Genomic DNA, 18,535 nt, shown 5'->3' with positions numbered 1-18,535 from the left:
CTAGAACATTCACACCTTAAATTAATTAGTTCTGATCAATTAGTCATATTCCCTAAGTTTAGACTTAGGAAATATTTAAAAACTGACTTATAATCTAATTAAGTCATTTCTAGGCGGAATTTCCATAAACGATTTATGGGTTTTGGAGATCTCATGCATTCTAGCCTCTCCACAAAATTGCAACGCTAGAACACATCTGATGCTACAAAAACTAACACTCCCTCTTAGGGAGGAATGAGTTCTAGTGCTCTACTGCACATCTTGTGACATCGCTCTATCTCTGCATCAACTCCTCTCACGCTGCTAATGTCCGGTTGCTGCTGCCCACCAACTACTGCACAACTTTGATATGCACTACATCTGTGCTGCTACTAACTCTGTTGAACTGCTGCCAACACTGCATCTGCACTGCAACTCCCTCTTCATCTATTGTTGTTGCAACTACAACATCTACAACTGAAAAGCATCCTAAATATTGAATCAACTGTGATCAGTATGATGCATCTATCTCCCAAGTCTCTGACTGCTGCTAGTATCTGCACCGTCACTGAAGAATCTGCGCTATTGTTGACTCTGCACTGTGCCACCTGCAATACTGCCAACTCTGCACTACGCTCCCCAGCATCTGACTGCAACTAGACTTTGCATTTGTCACTCTGGCATCTCACTGCATCTACTGCCACTAATCTATCCTACTACAGAATACTGTGGGCTCCCGTAGCAAGGTAGTAATTCAAGAGGTGGATCTCCTCAAGAATCCTGCCCATTTGTAGCTCTTTGGGGCTACAGCACCAAATCACCCCACTTGACTCCTGGGGGTATGTTAGCAAACATGGCGAAGTCTTCCTCCAGCCTGGAGGACATCCTATCGATCTTTGTTGATGCTGCCTACTTGTCCTGCTTCTCCTCCTTGTCCCTCTTCCTGAGAGGACACTGGGTACTATAATGACTGATCTCACCACATTTGAAGCACTTGACTTTTGACAAGTCCTTCTTCTTTCGTTGCTCCCCCTGTCCCTCACTGGGACCCTTCGACACAAGGGCCACATTCTCCTCCTCCTTCACCTGCTTCGATCCACTGCTGCTGCCACTGATGGAGCTCTTTACTAAAGCTCGTCTCAACTCCTCCTACTCCAAATCGGCCCACATCCTGTCCCACCTTGGCAAGGTGTTTCTGCCCAAGATACTTTGGACGAATACATGCCACTCCTCTGAGACACTATTGAGTGCCAATTGCATTAGCTCCGTGGCTTGAAGCACTGCCCCAACAGCTACAAGTTGGTCTCGAATCTCCTGAATCCTGGTGAGGAAGGGGTCTATGCCTTCCCCCTTCTGCATCCTGGTGCATCTCAACTTCTCCTCTAAGTACATCTTTCACTGCTCAGAAGTGCCCTGGTACAACATGGTGAGAGTCTCCCACATTTCTCTAGCAGTCCATTTGCCAATAATGTGTGAAACAATGTGATCTCGAACACCATCAAGGATCAACCTCTTTGCCCACGCCATCTGCTTTTTGTACTCCTTCAGCTGATCTACATCCATAGGAATAGTTACCACTGCATCTATATATGTCTTTAGGCCATATTCATCCAGAAGGAAGGACATCCTTGCCTTCCAGATGACATAGTTGGAAGCACCATCCAACCTATCCTAATCTCGAAGTCCAGTAGTGGCCATCTCATACAATGTCGAAAATCTCCTCTTCCCTTCTGCTCAGCTATTCACACTCCCTTCTGGAGTGAGAAACTCTGCACACAACGACTATTGAACAGCAAGGGAAATCGAACTTCTTAAGACTAGAAGTGCCCTGAGGAAAATTTTCCCTAGATGTGTGCTCTTCTTCCACCCGACACTAGCTTTGCTCTAACAAACTATTGCAAAGCTTCTACATCCATCTAGTGATCTGCTCTACGAAAAATTATTGGTTGCTCTCTCTGCCTCTGGAATCCCTCGATCTAGAGAGATCAAATTTTTTTGTCTCTCAAAAAAATTGATTCTCCTCGAGAAATTCGACCTCTTGGCCAAGGTGACTATGTTGCCTCTGGGGTTTTGATCTGTTGCCCTTACTGAACAACGAAATTCCCTCTTCTTTCGCTACTGAGCTCTCTGACTGATCATCTGCGCTCTGATACCATGTGAAAATTCGGAAACCTAAATCCTATTGCAACAACTAGAAATAATTCTCCTAATTGTTAAATTAATTTTTAACAATTTATTTATTGTTTGCTACAGCAAATACTGAATCAATCACACTGCAACCTACACAAATAAAACTACAGAAGAAATAAATGATGGAAGAAATACTAGCGCACATAAATTTACACAATTATTTTTGGACCAATGTCCCCAAAAAAACCCAACTTGGGAAAAGCGATGCAGCAGTTGAGGTATTTATTATTATGCAATAGTGAAATAATCTGAGTACAACTGGATGCTGAAACTGGCAATCCTACAAAGAAAAACTAGCAAGAAAAATCTAGTCAGGAATTTCCTCACTCCATAGGCAAATCCGAGCTCTGACCTTAGCTCAAATTGAGCTGTCCAAACAGGCTCTACGCAGCTATTATGTCACCCTAGCGCAATCACTTATGCACTCGGCTCGAACCAGCTTCTCCTCAAACAGTCATGTATGCTGCTGTCTGGGAAAATGTCTCTCCCAGCCTCCGAAATCTTTGCCCAGCTTCTGGCACTGAAACTCTGCTTTTCCCCAACAAATTCGAAATTGCCTCTAGAGGCTACTGCTCTACGTTGGCCTCACTTTGGCTCACTTGCCTCTCTGCAAATTCACCGGAACTAGAATCCTTCCTTCGGCTTCACTGTCCCTGCCCCTCTCTCACTACTTTGATCTCACTGGCTCTCTCTCCGGCAACTGACTGCTGCTACTTTGGAAATTGATCTGCTCATGAAATCAAAATGTTCAAAGTGATTTCTCCAAGCCCCGTCGACTTCTTCTTATAATCCTCTATTGAGACTTCAACGATCAAATTTAGATCTTAATCGATGGCTAGGATCAACTTGAAGTCAATCCGTGTGAGTTTCTAGAACATTCACACGTTAACTTAATTAATTCTGGTTAATTAGTCATATTCCCTAAGTTTAGACTTGAGAAATATTTAAAAATTGACTAATAATCTAATTAAGTCATTTCTAGACGGAATTTCCAAAAACGATTTCTGGGTTTTGGAGATCTCACGCATTCTAGCCTCGCCACAAAATTTCAAGGCTAGAACACATCTGATGCTACAAAAACTAACATTATCTACCAAGACCACATCCCCAAGCTTGTATTCCTTTTTAGGCTTCCACTTTTTGTTTGGTTTGTGACTTGGTCGCTTGAGAATATGAACTTCTTGTGAAGAGAGAATGGGAGAAAGCTTCTCAGTCTCATGGGTCTTGTAATATGGGATTGGTCCTGGCTTAACCACATGAGTAGGGTAGCTAGGTTCTTTATAAAGAATGAAGTGGGTTCCATCAGAATGCGAAATAGTGGCATATGACAAGTCCATTTGGAGATGTCCTCCAACGGTGGCTCCCCACTTCCTAGATAGAAGCATTCCCCATACATCAAGGATATCTATGACCACCACATCCATAAGCAATGATATATCGGGGTTCATAGCCAAAGAAACCTTTAGATCCTTAATGAGGCCCTCTACCTCCACAAGTTTGGAGTTGAAACCACACACACTTTTGTACCTTCGAGTGATGCTAAGACCCAATTGCTCCATGACGTTTAGAGGCATGATGTTTGCGGAAGCCCCTGAGTCTAACATGCAATTATGTAATAGAAGGTCATTGATAGCTAAGGTGAGAAGAAATGGCTCATGCCCTGGGTTTAGGTCGGGAAGGTGAATATTTTGCAATACTTCAGGTAATTCTTCTTCAACAAAAACAAGGGACCTTTTGACTTGCCATTGTTGTTGGGGAAGTTTCAAAATCTCCTTTAATGGAACTTGTACAATCATCTTTCCTACAACAATCTCCAGATCGATGTCAAGTCCAACTTCCTTACCCTTGTCTTTTTTTATTGTCTCTTTCTTCTAAGGATCCTTTTTAGGATCCTAAAAAGGATCCGAAAAGTCCTTCTCCCGGATTCTCACTGCCCCTCTGTTGCAGAATGATCACTTAATTCAAAATCCTTAGCAAACCCTACCCTAGGAATCGAATTCTTAATCAATTCGTTCTCTCCGTGTGTATTTTCAAATGAACCCAAAGCCTCCATTTCATACTTTTCTTGTTGAGTCTTCAATGGCCGAGATTAAGTCTCTAATCAACGGCTAGGTTTAAAACATGACTTGATCCACCTTCTAGATCATTCTCACCCTTATTTTGATTAATACCCATTAATATTTTAATTTTCCTAAGTCTATACTCAGGAACCCTATTAAAAATATTAATTATTTTAATAAAATACAATCTGGGTGGAATTTCACCGAACGTTTATGGGTTCTTTAGAACTCATGTACCTTAGCTAAACTAATTTCAAGGCTAGAGCACTTCCAATGCTACCAAAAACTAACACTCCCTCTTAGCGAGGAAAGTGCTCTAGCAACAATGTCCACCTACATGCTGCTCTGTTTCTGAAGCACCTCCTTTATGCACTGTTGTTGCCACCAACACTGTGCTCTTGCTGCAACTGTACTTCCACCCATGACACTACCACTGCCACTGGTGAATTTGTACTACAACTCCCTCTCAAACGTTGCATCTGCTATGCTGCTAGCACTGCCACTGCTAACACTGCATCCGTACTGCAACTCAGTCGCTGAGAGAAGCAACTGAAAAACATCCAAAATTAGTTGAACTTAACTATGTTCAACATAATACAATGAATGTTGGAATCTGACTGTTGCTGATTCTGACCCTCTGAATCTTCTGCACTGCTGCTGACTCCTACACAGTGTCAACTGCACTGCTGCCTACCTTGCTCTGCATTGATCAGTCACTAGTCCCCAGCGACTGCATCTGTCCTCCAAACACTCCACTGCATCCTCTGACACTAAATCCATCTCGCTACCGCTAAATCTTGGGCTCCCGTAGCAAGGAATTGATCCAAGAGGTGGTCTCCTCAAGTATTCTGCCCATCTATAGCTCTTTCGAACTACAGCGCTAAATCTTCTCACCTCCCTCCTGGAGATGCGGCTGCCATCTCTGCCAAATTTCAAATTACCTCCTCTCTCCTCTGCACAACACTAGGCCGGCCTACGCACTCCCTGATGGAGTTTGTAGATCTGCCCCTCTCCGCTGTTGTTCAGCAAGTGAAGATTTGAACTTGGCCGGAAGTCCTCTGAGGAGAAAATTCCCCTTCTATGTGTCTTCGCTCTTTTCCAACGAACTTCTACCCCGGCAAAAACTGCGCCCTTCAAACAGTGCGCTGAGGCTCTGCGTCACTCCCTCTGCCTCTGCAAACTCACGAACTAGAAATCATACCTCTCTGTCATCTCACTCAAAGAGAGATTTCCTCATATCTGCTTCCTAGCAAGGACTGCGCAATCCCTTCAAGGGGATTTGAATTGCTGCTAAGTGTAGCTTTCGGCCTCACTGCTCAGCACAGGATCTACTCCTGTTTCAAAATCAATGCTCTAATACCATGTGAAAATTCCTAGACTGAAGGAACCCCTACTGCAACAAATCTAAATCTACTTCACCTACTTGAATTTTTTTAACTTACATTCATCAAGTTATTCTTCTAAATACTGAAACAAATTACTTCTGCAGCCTACACTAATTAAATATTTGATCTCATGAAACAGAAAACAAAGCAAAGAACAAGATACATAGGACACACTTATTTTGGGACACAATAGTCCCCAGAAAAACCCAATGCGGGAAAACCGTGCAGCAACTCTGAGGTTTTATTATTATGCAGGAGAAATATCTGAATACAACTCTAGGATGCTCATCTAGCAACCCTTTACAGAGAAAATACTGGCCGAAAATCTGAGTGAGTTTTACCTCACTTCACCCAGCAAAATTCCCGCTGATTCGGCACAAGACTGGCTAACCCCGGCTATTTCTGTGTTGGCTCTACGTCAGCCTTGCATCACCTTCTCTGCCCTCTGCGTCAGCTCTCTCAATTGTTCCGATAGTTTCGGCTTCTGCCCTCTATGTCAACTTTCCTGGTTGTTCCGGCAATTCCGGTTGTTCCCAACAATTCTGGCTTCTGCCCTCTGTGTTACCTTTCTCGGTAGTTCCAGGTGTTCCCGGTAGTTCCGACTTCTGCGATCTGCATCAGTTTTCCCGGTTGTTCGGGTAGTTCCGGCTTTTGCCCTCTGCGTCAGCTTTCTCGGTTGTTCCGACAGTTTCGGCTTTTGCCCTCTGCGTCAACTTTCTCGGTTGTACCCGTTGTTCCCGATAGTTCCGGCTTCTGCCCCCTATGTCAACTTTCCCGACAGTTCCTGATGTTTTTGGCAATTCCAGCTTTGCGTGACAAGCATTTTTCTGCTCTGCTAGCTCTCTTTGCCTCTCTGTCTCTATTCTCCGGAAAGTCCTTCTCTTGGATTCTCACTGCCCTTTTGCTGCAGAATGATCACTTAATTCGAAATCCTTAGCAAACCTTGCCCTAGGAATCAAATTCTTGATCAATTCGTTCTCTCCGTGTGTATTTTCAAATGAACCCCAAGCCTCCATTTTATACTTTTCCTATTGAATCTTCAACGGCCGAGATTAAGTCTCTAATCAACGGCTAAGATTAAAACATGACTTGATCCACCTTCTAGATCATTCCCACCCATATTTTGATTAATACCCATTAATATTTTAATTTTCCTAAGTTTATACTTAGAACCCTATTAAAAATATTAATTATTTTAATAAAATACAAACCTGGTGGAATTTCACCAAATGGTTTCTGGGTTCTTTAAAACTCATGTGCCTTAGCCTCTCCACCAATTTTCAAGGCTAAAGCACTTCTGATGCTACCAAAAACTAACACACATCTCATCTAACTAGGTTGTAAGAGCACCTTGCTTCTCTTTGTGCAATGATTCATTTCTAATTCTAAGGTACATTTCTCATTGATCCATCCCACGAGAACTAGATCTATCATTCTACTACAAATGCAGATTTTTTAACAGAAAATAGCAAGTTTTATCTTGTGATCTAAGAGAAATTAGGTCTTGGGTAAATACTTATATAAGAAAAATGACCAGTAAACAACTTTTTAAGAACAACTAGAAGCTCAAGGGGGGTGTTCACATCAGTAATTTTGTGACAAAAAAACAAATTCCAGAACATGATTTTGTTGGAGAAAACATCAACGCATGTTAATTAACAACTATGATAAATGCCACTGAAAATCTTCTGGTTTATGTTAGATAAATTTCAACCAATATTTTTTTTACCATAAATTTCAACCAATATTTCTTTTCCTAGTGGTTGGCATATTTTCCCTTTTCTAAACCTTTACATCTCGTATATTGTGACAAAAAACAAATTCCAGAACATGGTTTTGCTAGAGAAAACATCAAGGAATGTTAATTAACAACTATGATAAATGCCACTTAAAATCTTCTGGTTTATTTTAGATAAATTTCAACCAATATTTTTTTTACCATACATGTATGTTTTAACATATTTTTTTCCTAGTGGTTGGCAGATTTTCCCTTTTCTAAACCTTTACATCTCGCATCTCATATACTTGCTAGCTTACTAACAACATTAAAGATCAACCTTAGCCCAAATTAGACAATTACCAGAAAATTAGTTTGGACTCTCAAAAAAGAAGCAGAACTAGAAACATATCTGAAAGACTCACAACCAAAGGAAACCCGTGGCTAAAGAGAACTAACACAATACAACTTGAAAACGGGATAGAAGAGCAATGCAGATAAGAGGTACAATATAACAGGACAAAATGGAATCAGATGCATGGATTGTTGAATATGAAAAGACAGAAGATGTGCCCCACTCTCTCCACCCCTTCCTCTCCTTTCTTTCTGTATAAAATTATTATTGTAACAAATGGGACATATTTGTCCATAAAGAGTGACAGATCTTCATTGCACAGTATAAAAATCAAGAGGGAAAACACAAAGCTCATACTTGCCAGCATCTATAAGGATGTTAATTCTGCCTGAAGTGGTGGCATAACGAATGAGAATACTTGTATTCAATCTTCTATTTCTGTTCCCAGGTTGGACTGCTTCTTGGCAAACCTGTCATTACTTCATGATAAGCATATTATTACTTCAAAACTGAATTACCAAATATATTTAGATGGTTTGAATCCAATTTTAATCAATTGGTTATTTTTCTAAGAATCAAATGCAACAAACTATTCCTAGACCCAGAAGAAACATAATCCACACATCTTCAGAACAGATCAAACAGCAGATGTAATCCAATTAGCATTATCTGCAGCTATATGAATAGACCCTTATCGAGCATTTTCTCAGTAGAATGTCTTTGGGAACAAGATATACACGACATTTATTACTGACAACTTTTCAATTCATGTTAGAGCTTTTGTACATATTTTTCTACATCATCAAGAAACATCTTATCCCAAAAACAAAGAGATAAAAAACTTTACATGCAAAGAGCTAGAAATGAAGAGCAGTTTTCAAAACAGGACCAAAATATTTGAGCATTATCAAATAGATGATGCATAAGCAATTTATTAGAGACGGGTTCATACCAGACATTCCTTTAAGGGATCTGTGAGGCAGCTCACTCTAGGAATACCTTCACTTGTACCAGTTCCCAAGAATATAAGTTCTGAGCCCTTTTCTTTAGAAGTTGTAGAATGTTCAGTCAGAGGAACTTGATCTACATGCCTTGCACTGTCTGTAATAACCAGCAGTAAATGACACACTTAGAATGGAACTATACTACAACCCAGTTAAAATATATGATATTTATTCCTAGAAAATGAATATAGATGGGCAATGATTGAATCACGCAGGCATTACACCTTTCTATGGTAGTGCTCCTCACAACAAGAAAACATTCATCCTTTACAAGTCCTTTATTCTTCTTGAATAGAATGAACCTCATCAGTATATGCAGTGCACTCAAGAAGAAGAAGATAAGGAGCAACTTTGTGGCTTGCTTCTTCCTCGACCTATTGTTTAACTACATCAACTCAAAACTTCACTGCTCCTAGCTTTTAATTGGTACTGATCACTATGAGGAAGATCTGTCTTTTCGTTTTACTAATGTTGGAAAAGTAACTAGGTTCGGTCTTCATAATTGTCTTTGTACTTATGTCATTATGTATATTTTATGTATCAAGCAAAAGAAGAAAGAAAATATTGTTTTTCAAGCATGGGTTTCATGCTCCATTTAAATGGTCAACTAGGTCAAGCAAGCATTTCATGCTCCTAGGGTTTCTCTAGTCAAGAAATATTATTGTCATATGTAAAAGGCCCATTTGGGCAAATTGTATTAAGAAAAAAACATAACTTTTGAGTTTATAAAGTAAATTTGGACTCCCAAGACCAATTCGGCTCTGCCAATGAAAGTTGGGCTAGAAGAGGCCTATTCGACCCCTCGAGAAGGGTATAAAAGGGAAGAGACTTCGACTCATTTGGAGAACAACAATAAGCAAGTTTGATCTGCACCTACACAAGAAGAAATCTGGAACGAAGGGCAAGGAAAAAAGAAAAAAGACCGAGTGAAGGAAGAAGATCTGAAATCTGACCTATATCTGCCCACACGTGCGAAACTCTAAGGTTTCTGTACAAGTTGCAAGACCAAGAGTTGCAGGCCGAAGTTGCAAACCTAAATTGAGGGCCGAAACTTTGATTGGAGTAGACTTTTAAGAGGTTGACCTTCATTGATTTTGGTAGACATTGTCTTGTTTGCAGGAGATCTTTTGGAGGGCTGACTTGGGGCTTGAGGAGGTCTTGGACATGGTCTTTGGATCTTGGAAGTCTCATTTTTGATCTGATTCTATAAGAAGAGGATTGTTCGGGTTTCCCCAATTGTGGGGTTTTGCCCTGGCGTGGAGCCTATATCTTGTGTTCTTTGTGTTTTTGTGATCTTCATGTTTTTGATAATTGCTTGATGAAGAAGTAAAACAAAATAATAAAATGCCAACAAATATCACAAGTAATTACCATGAAAGGAGAATCAACAATAATCTACAAATACCTTGATTTTCCAGCAACTAACATTTTAGAAAGTACAAAACTCAAAACCAGAAGCCTAATCAAAAATGTAAAGCTGAATTTTTCTAAGGAGATTTTGTGACAACTTTGCACACTCAAGAAAATAAGTTTATCTGTGTGAGCCTCCTACTTGAGAGCCTTTGTGTGAGCCGCCGACTTGAAGGAATGCTTGTGACAAGGTCTTGGAGGGTTAATGACTCAAACAAATCCTCTTTTTACAATATGTAACATGCCCAAATGGGTCTTCAATACATGACATTGACTCACTAGACTTCATGACTTAATAACCAAACCTAATAGCTCACAGTGGGAGCTTGGTGTACAAAATAGAATTCCTTGGGCATGAAACCCATGCCTCAAGCATAAAAAAAAAGAAAAAAGAAAAAAATTATTCTTTTCATTGATTACATAAAATCATGATTTACACGTCATTATGAAGACTGAACCTAGTTACATATTTCAACACAGAGTTGAATTTATAGATGGTCAGGTTCTTGTATGGCCTAAGGGCTCGCCGCTCAAGCATAGACAGCAAAAGTGATTGGTGTCCGAGAGGGAGGACTAGAGATATTGTTAAGAAGTTTATCCCAAGCATTGGTACATGACAGTATAAGTTTATGTGAGATATCGCATCGAAGATTTGCTCACCTGCATTACAAGGCCTTGTCAGCATTAAGGAGAATGGTTATAGGTCTTCCAGAGTTCCAAGTAGAGCATGAGGGTGTTTGAAAAGGTTGTGCACTTCAAAAGAATGCCAAGGGATTATAGCGGGTCCAATGGGATCTTGGATCTAGGACATTCAGATGTATGTGGGCCAATGACAGTATCATCTTTTAGTGGTTTCTTGTACTATGTAACATTCATTGATGATTTCTCCCGAAAGACATGGATCTACTTCACGAAGACCGAGGATGAGGTCTTCAGCAAGTTTCAGGAGTTCAAGCCTCAAGCAGAGAACTTGACAAGGAAGAAGATCAAGGTTTCGAGATCAGATAATGGGGGAGAGTATACTTCCAAGGACTTCACAAATTTCTGCAAAGAGGCAGGGATCAAGAGGGAGTGGATAGTTCATTACAACCATCAGCAAAATGGGGTTGCGAAAAGGATGAACAAGCCCATTGTGGAGGTTGTCAAGGCAATGATTCATGATCAAGATTTACCCATGTTCTTATGGGCAGAGGCATCCAGCACAGCACTTTATGTTCAGAACAGGAGTATGTTGATTTTTGGTAGCATCGAATGTGCTCTAGCCATGAAAATTGGTGGAGAGGCTAAGGCATATGAGATCTCCAAGACCCAGAAATCGTTTGGAGGAATTCCACCTGGATGAGGAGTTATTAAATAATTAATATTTTTAATGGATTCCTAAGTCTAAACTTTGGAAAATAAAATTATTAATGTGTATTAATAAAATATGGGTGAGAAAGTTCTAAGTGACAAGGATCAAGCTAGTTCTAATCTTAGCCGTTGATTAGGGACTTAATCTCGGCCGTTGATTCGTCAACAAGAAAAGTATAAGAGGAGGTTTAAGGGTCAGTTGGAGATACACTGAGAGAGATCAAGAATTCAATTTTCTGGGGCGAGGTTTGCTGAGGAAATCGAGTTAGTGATCAGTTCCAGCGAGGGGCAGTTTAGCAAGGGATTTTCATCCAAGGCTGAAGAATACATAGCAGAGAGGCAATGAAGTGTCGGGAGAGACAACACAGGCCCAAGAAGGGCTGACGCAGAGGCCGAAGGAGGCAGCACAGAGGACGCAGAGGGCCATAGAGGTTGATGCAAAAGCCGTAGAGGTTGTGTTAAAATTGGCAACTAGGGCCAAACTCCATGAGGATCACCTTATTCATGGCTGATTATATTTTTCTTGGATTCCTCTCGTCGAGAGGTGTAGGATTGATCTAAAGATCATCCGATTCCGATAAGTATTTATGGAGATATGAATTTATTTTGATTATGGACAAATTGTCAAAGTCGGCCAGCAACTTATGTAGGCTCAGAAGCCCAACAGACACATCTATTCATCATCAACGTTTGCATATAAATACAGGATGTCTCCTCCTCATTTGGACACACACTTCTCATCCATCTCTCTCTCTCTTCTGCGCAGAAAAGAGTCTCTCTCTCTCCTGCGCAGATAGGTCTCTCTCTCACACGTGGGAAGGAAGGACGCAGTTTTCTAAGGGTTTACAAACTGCAGATTGGAACTTTGACCAGCATTGACCAGCATTCTCTCTCTCTTGACTGCGCAGTAGGTGAAGCTGACTCTCCTTGGAAATCCGCAATTTTTGGCACAGGAATCGAGGTGATCTGACCTCCGGTTTGGAAGATATTGACTACCCTAGTTTAGGGCTGATGCCGATGATGCTAATGATATTGATGTCGATGATGCTGATGCTGCTGATGCCGATGATGCTAATGCCGCTGATGTCGATGATGTTGATGCCGCTGATACTGATGCCGATGATACTGATGCCGATGATGCTGATGTCGCTGATGCTGATGTCGTTGATCTAGGGTTTGCTGCTGCTGATATAAATCAGATTTTTGTACTATTTCTCTCTACTGAATTATTGAAGATAAAAGAAGATTTGATCAAAGGGTTTCCCCATATTGGGGTTTGTCCCTAGCTAGCCGCCACATCTTGTGTCTCTTGTCTTGGCTTGTTTTTTGTTGATCGTTTAATGTTCTATCTGCACTTTACTTATGTACATGTGATTGCTAATCTGTGGATAATAATAAGAAAGATAAGTAAACTGCTCTAAGCATAGAACATACCATAATATAACATGGTATCAGAGCTTAGGTGAAGACAAAGCCCAAGCAAGTGCAAGAGCAATCACCAAAGAGAAGGTTGGCAAGACTATCTAAAAAGAACTATGGGGTCCTCAACACTCTTCCCCGCCGAAGACAAGCTCCGTGAGAAGTCTGACTATCACGGATGGAAGATGTCTCTCGATTTGACTTTAGAAGATCAGGGAGTGTTGGACCATGTGAGAGGCATATTGTTGAGCCTCCATCAAATGCATCCGTTGCTGCCAAGAACAAATGGAAATCCGGAGAATAATGTAATTCCCGAATTTGAGGAATTAATGGCAAGATGCATTCAAGAAGAAGCAAGGATGGAAGAACAGGAAATGCCCACACTTAAAGGTCATCCTGTTGCCTTTTCTTCTCATGCTAAAAGAAGAAACAATTCTGAGGCTAAATCCAAGGAAAGGCTGGAATATGAAATATCCCGTGAAAGGTGTAGGCAATGTCTCTCTTAAATTGAATCAAGGTAATACAATCCACCTATAGGATGTATTATATGTACCTGATCTCAAAAATAACCTAATGTCCATTTCGGCAATGGAAGACAAAGGCTACAAGGTGGCTTTCAGCGATGGCAAGGTACGTGTATGGAAAAACAATATTAAAGATGCCTTCACTCTTGGGTTTCGAGTTGATTCATTATATCAGGTCGGAGGAAGTCCGCTAGGTGTCATGTCTTGTGACACATCTCTTCAATCCGAAGTTCCGAACTATGGCATCAGAGGTTTGCTCACCTTCATTATAAAGCTCTACCTGATGTAAGAAAAATGGTGACCACGATGCCCGAGTTCAGATTAGAGCAAGAAGGTGTGTGCCCCGGATGTGTTGAAGGAAAGCTAAAAAGGGGACCATTCCCCTCAAGCCTAAGCAAGACCTCCGATATATTGCAGTTAGTTCACTCAGACATATCTGGTATGATGCCTATGAACTCCTTGGGAGGATATTCATATTACCTCACTTTTACGGATGATTATTCTCACAAGACTTGGATATAGTGTTCTCCTGGTTTTGACACTTCAAAGCCTTGATCAAGAATCAAACCGAAAAGAAGATCAAGATCTTGAGGACTAATAATGGGACTGAATATGAATCTAATGAGTTTCACGACTTTTGTAAAGAGGCTGGCATTAAGAGGGAGACTACTACACCATACACTCCTGAACAGAATGGTGTGGCGGAAAGGAAGAACCATATGATTGTGGAAGCTGTCCGTGCTATGCTTCATGATCAAAGACTTCCAAAGTTTCTATGGGCCAAAGCTGCAAACACCGCCGTATATGTACAAAACCGATGCCCCCATCAAGCATTGGGTTCCAAAACTCTTGAAGAAATGTTCACCGGTAAGAAACCTGATGTATCTCATTTTAGAATTTTTGGAAGCCCTGTATATTTTCATGTGCCGAAAGAGAAAAGGAATAAATTGGGTGCATCTAGAAAGAAAGGAATCTTCGTGGGCTATAGAGAAAATACTAAGGGCTATAGAATCTATGTAGTCGGTCAAAGGGAAGTCGTGATTAGTCATGATGTCACCTTTGACGAAGATATGGCTCTCAGCAAGGTGAACAATCTTCCTACAGTGAGGAGCTCTCAAGAAGCTGACACCAGGGAACCGAAAGAAAAAGATGATGAAACAATGCCCGATGTGGAAGAACCCATGGATCCTATTGATCCTCCTCCACCTGAGCCTTCCTCTTCTAGGAAGAGGCCTTCATGGCTTAGGGGGACACTTGATGATGCTGAAGGACACGCTACACCCCGAGGAACCTTCCGTGAAAGTAAGAAACCAAACAAGTATCAGGGATACCTAACCATCATGAGCACGATCATTCAAAATGAGCCTTCATCATTCTCAGATGTCGTCAAGCATCAAGTATGGAAGGATGCTATGACCGAAGAATATGAGTCTATTATGAAGAATGATGTCTGGGAAGTGGTTCCCAGACCCCTGGACAAGACAATTGTCACTTCTAAATGGCTTTACAAGATAAAGCATGCAGCTGATGGAAGTACAGAAAAGTATAAGGCTTGTTTTGTCGCTCGTGGCTTCTCCCAGAAGGAAGGTATAGACTATGACGAGATATTTGCACCTGTTGCCAGATATACCACCATTCGCTCGATCATAGCCCTTGCAGCTTCACAAGGATGGAAACTACATCAGATGGATGTTAAGACCGCATTCTTGCATGGTTCAATCAAAGAAGAGGTCTACGTGGAGCAACCCGAAGGATTTGAGATTTATGATCAAAAATCTCATGTGTGCAGGTTGAAGAAGGCCCTCTATGGGCTGAAGCAAGCACCCCAAGCATGGTATGAGAGGATCGATAGCTACTTGATGAAGCTGGGATTCACTAGGAGTGAAGCCGATCCCAACCTTTACTTTAAAGTCAAAGATGACAAACCTCTCATACTGGTGCTGTATGTTGACGACCTCTTTCTAACAGGGACAGACCCTCTCATTCACAAATGTAAGAGGGAGTTGGCTTCTGAAATTGAAATGAAGAACCTAGGACTGATGCACTATTTCCTAGGACTTGACGTTTGGCAGAAGCCAGGGGAAATTTTCATATCTCAAGGAAAATATGTGGTGAAGATATTGGAAAGATTCGGTATGGTGGACTACAAGCCCGTAACTACCCCGATGGAGCTTGACTTCAAAAAGTTAAGCGGTAGTGCTGCTGGACCTGTTTTATGAAATGCCACCGAGTATCGTCAACTCGTCAGAGCATTCATGTTCTTAGTGAACTCCCGTCTAGATATATGCTTTGCAGTCAACACATTGAGTCAACATATGGTTGAACCTCACCACATACATTGGATTGGTGCCAAGAATCTGTTGAGATATCTTCGTGGCACAATCACTTATGGGTTAAGATACACTGTCGGAGATGTGAGACTACTTGGATATACTGATGCTGATTGGGCAAGCAGTGTGGTGGACCGTAAGAGCACTTCCGGGTGCTGTTTCTCCTTGAAATCTGCTTCGATATCCTAGATGAGCAGGGAGCAAAAGTCGGTGGCTTTGAACAGCGCCGAGGCAGAGTATATTGCTGCTAGCATGGCCTCCTGTGAGGCAGTCTGGTTGCGAAAGCTCTTCAATGAGCTATTTGGATTTACATTGGATACCACCGTGATTCTATGTGACAACCAGAGTAGGATCCGTTTATCAGAAAATCCTGTATTTCATGATCGCTCCAAGCATATCGATATCAGGTACCACTATATTCGAGATATGGTGCAGCGAGGAGCAATAAGGCTCCAACATATCGGTACAGATGAACAGGTCGCCGACATTCTGACAAAGCCCCTAGGAAAGGTCAAATTCCTGACTTTCCGAGAACGACTTGGTGTCATTCAGAGACCCTCATCAGTATGATGTACTGAGCTCTGGGAGCTCCAGGGGGCGCGGGGTACTTCTTGGAGCGACATATGACCACAGGGTGACTCATCATCCCCTGTTGGTGCACTTTGTACAGGATAAAAGGTTCAACCTTCCCCTGTGACACCCCGTGGCGACTATGGAACAGGATGATTAGTTCTCCTGTGGGCCAGGATGATTCGTTCTCCGTGGCGACTATGGAACAAGATGATTAGTTCTCCTGTGGGCCTGGATGATGTGTTCTCCATGGCGATTGTGGAACAGGATGATTCGCTCTCCTATGGACAGGATGATTCACTCTCTTGTGGACAAGATGATTCGCTCTCTTGTGGGATAGGATGATTCGCTCTCCTGTGGACAGGATGATTCGCTCTCCTGTGGACATGATGATTCGCTCTCTTGTGGGACAGGATGATTCGCTCTCTTGTGGGACAAGATGATTCGCTCTCTTGTGGGACAAGATGATTCGCTCTCTTGTGGAATAGGATGATTCGCTCTCCTGTGGACAGGATGATTAGTTCTCTTGTCGAGGCATCCTACCCATGCAGTCTGGAACTCATGGGAAGTACCTCTCACCTGATCAATGAGCAGGGAAATGAGGATAGGGACCGTAGTAGTACCGATGGACGCATCGTTGTATCTATCGTACTCCCTATGCTAGGATGACCTTCATTGATCTGGGATCAATGACACTGGTCTGGGACCAGTGAGTGGTACACACTCTGAGTGTGATATTCCTAATTAGCTATGGCTAATTGGAATATTCGATTTTGTTCAATTTTTGCCTTCTGTAGTTATTTGTAAATAAAAAGTGAGGAAGGGGAACATAACTCACTTTAGAATAAAAAGTCACTTCCTAGGTAGCACAACGTTGTGACTTAAAGGGGAGCCAAGGGGGCCAAAGGGGGACACAGAAATGGAGCCCACGCAGACACATGGAGAGACAACACAGGAGGGAAGAACACGTGGCAAGAGGAGAAGCACGCAGGAGGAGGTGAGCCTAGGGATTGTGAAAGGCAGAGGCTATAAAATAGAGAGGAGCACCCTCATTTTGGATCATTCAGTCATGTGCATTTTGAGCTAGTCATTTCGACTTCTGAGCACGCTGGCTGTTTAACTGGTCTGCAGCATTGTTTAGTGCATTGAGTGTCTCCGTTCGGAGATCTCACCCTTAGCCCCAGGGAACTTTGAGTGCCTGCTCGAGCAAGGTATTTCTATCAACATTTCAGCAGTAGTTTTATCAGCATTTCAGTAGCAATTTCATCAGCATTTGGGAGTGCGCAGCACTTGGAGAGGGATGCAGTTCTTTTCGGTTGCAGTGCTGGATTGGGGTTTGCAAGAGGAGTTATGCTAGGAGATTGAGCAAGGGTCCAACTCTTGTCTCATTGGAGGATTTTTGGCAGGGTTTCAGGCAGTGTTTCAGGCAGATTGTAGAGGGGTTTTCTTCAGTGGCAGCGCAGGGCATTGAGGAACTACGCATAACCCCAAGAAGGTGTTTTTCGGGGGTCGGCCATTCCAGGAAATCTTTCTGGGTTTTTCTGGGTTTCTTGAGTAGAGCCCGAATCCAGAGTTTCAACTTTTTCCGAGGAGGGCAGCAGCCCCAAATCATCATTTGTTTTCTAGCAGCAGCAGCAGCATCCATACAGAGAGGCCATTCTTGTCATTCTGAGAGTATTTCTTCACTTGCCTTGTGCAAGTCGAGGTGCCATCTATCTAAACACCTCTTGTACTCATTTTATTGCTCAGTATAATAAAATGGCTTAGCATTTCCCGCTGCATTTCTTGTGTATCTGCTTATATTTCCGGTTTATATTATTATGTGTTGTTCCACTGTGATTTTATCACTTCTTGGTTATTATATCATTTGCACATATTTGGTTGGGGTTTTTGATGGGGTTTGAGGAATATTCTGGGTTAGGAATACTACACTGAGACTGACTTCAGGTCAGTGGAGGATGGTATGATACATCCTCGATCATTTCTTCTTCTTCATAGTTCGAGCAGAGCAGAACAGATCAGAGAAGAGCAGAGCATAGCAAGGCTGAGTTGAGCATAGCAAAGCAGAGCAGAGCAGGGGTCAAGCTGTTCAGGGCAGTGCATTTGATGGATGAATAGTAGCAACGGTCAGACGAATTGCAAATGGAGTTCTCCCTAGTTGAGAGGGAGTGTTAAAATTGGCAACTAGGGCCAAACTCCATGAGGATCACCTTATTCATGGCTGATTATATTTTTCTTGGAT

The 18,535-nt window shown here is 42.0% G+C and overlaps 1 protein-coding gene across 1 annotated transcript in view; it reads right to left on the bottom strand.

Moving 5' to 3' along the window:
- The window catches only part of LOC149143082 (Metallo-hydrolase/oxidoreductase superfamily protein), a 332,415-nt gene that overhangs the window by 256,032 nt on the left and 57,848 nt on the right, over nt 1–18,535 (bottom strand). Inside the window, exons 2-3 of the mRNA XM_089448872.1 lie at nt 8,639–8,787; nt 8,044–8,156 (exon numbers count right to left, since the gene is read on the bottom strand). Of these exons, the coding sequence (XP_089304998.1) occupies nt 8,044–8,156; nt 8,639–8,787 (262 nt within the window). The remainder of the gene's footprint in view (nt 1–8,043; nt 8,157–8,638; nt 8,788–18,535) is intronic.

This window comes from Pinus tabuliformis, chromosome X (assembly GCF_031772625.1).
Source record: "Pinus tabuliformis cultivar Carrire ecotype Pingquan chromosome X, CPIR1, whole genome shotgun sequence".
In the NCBI taxonomy this organism is placed as follows: Eukaryota; Viridiplantae; Streptophyta; class Pinopsida; order Pinales; family Pinaceae; genus Pinus; species Pinus tabuliformis.
Note: the sequence above shows the minus strand (reverse complement) of the source record. Positions and strands in the feature narration are given on the sequence as shown.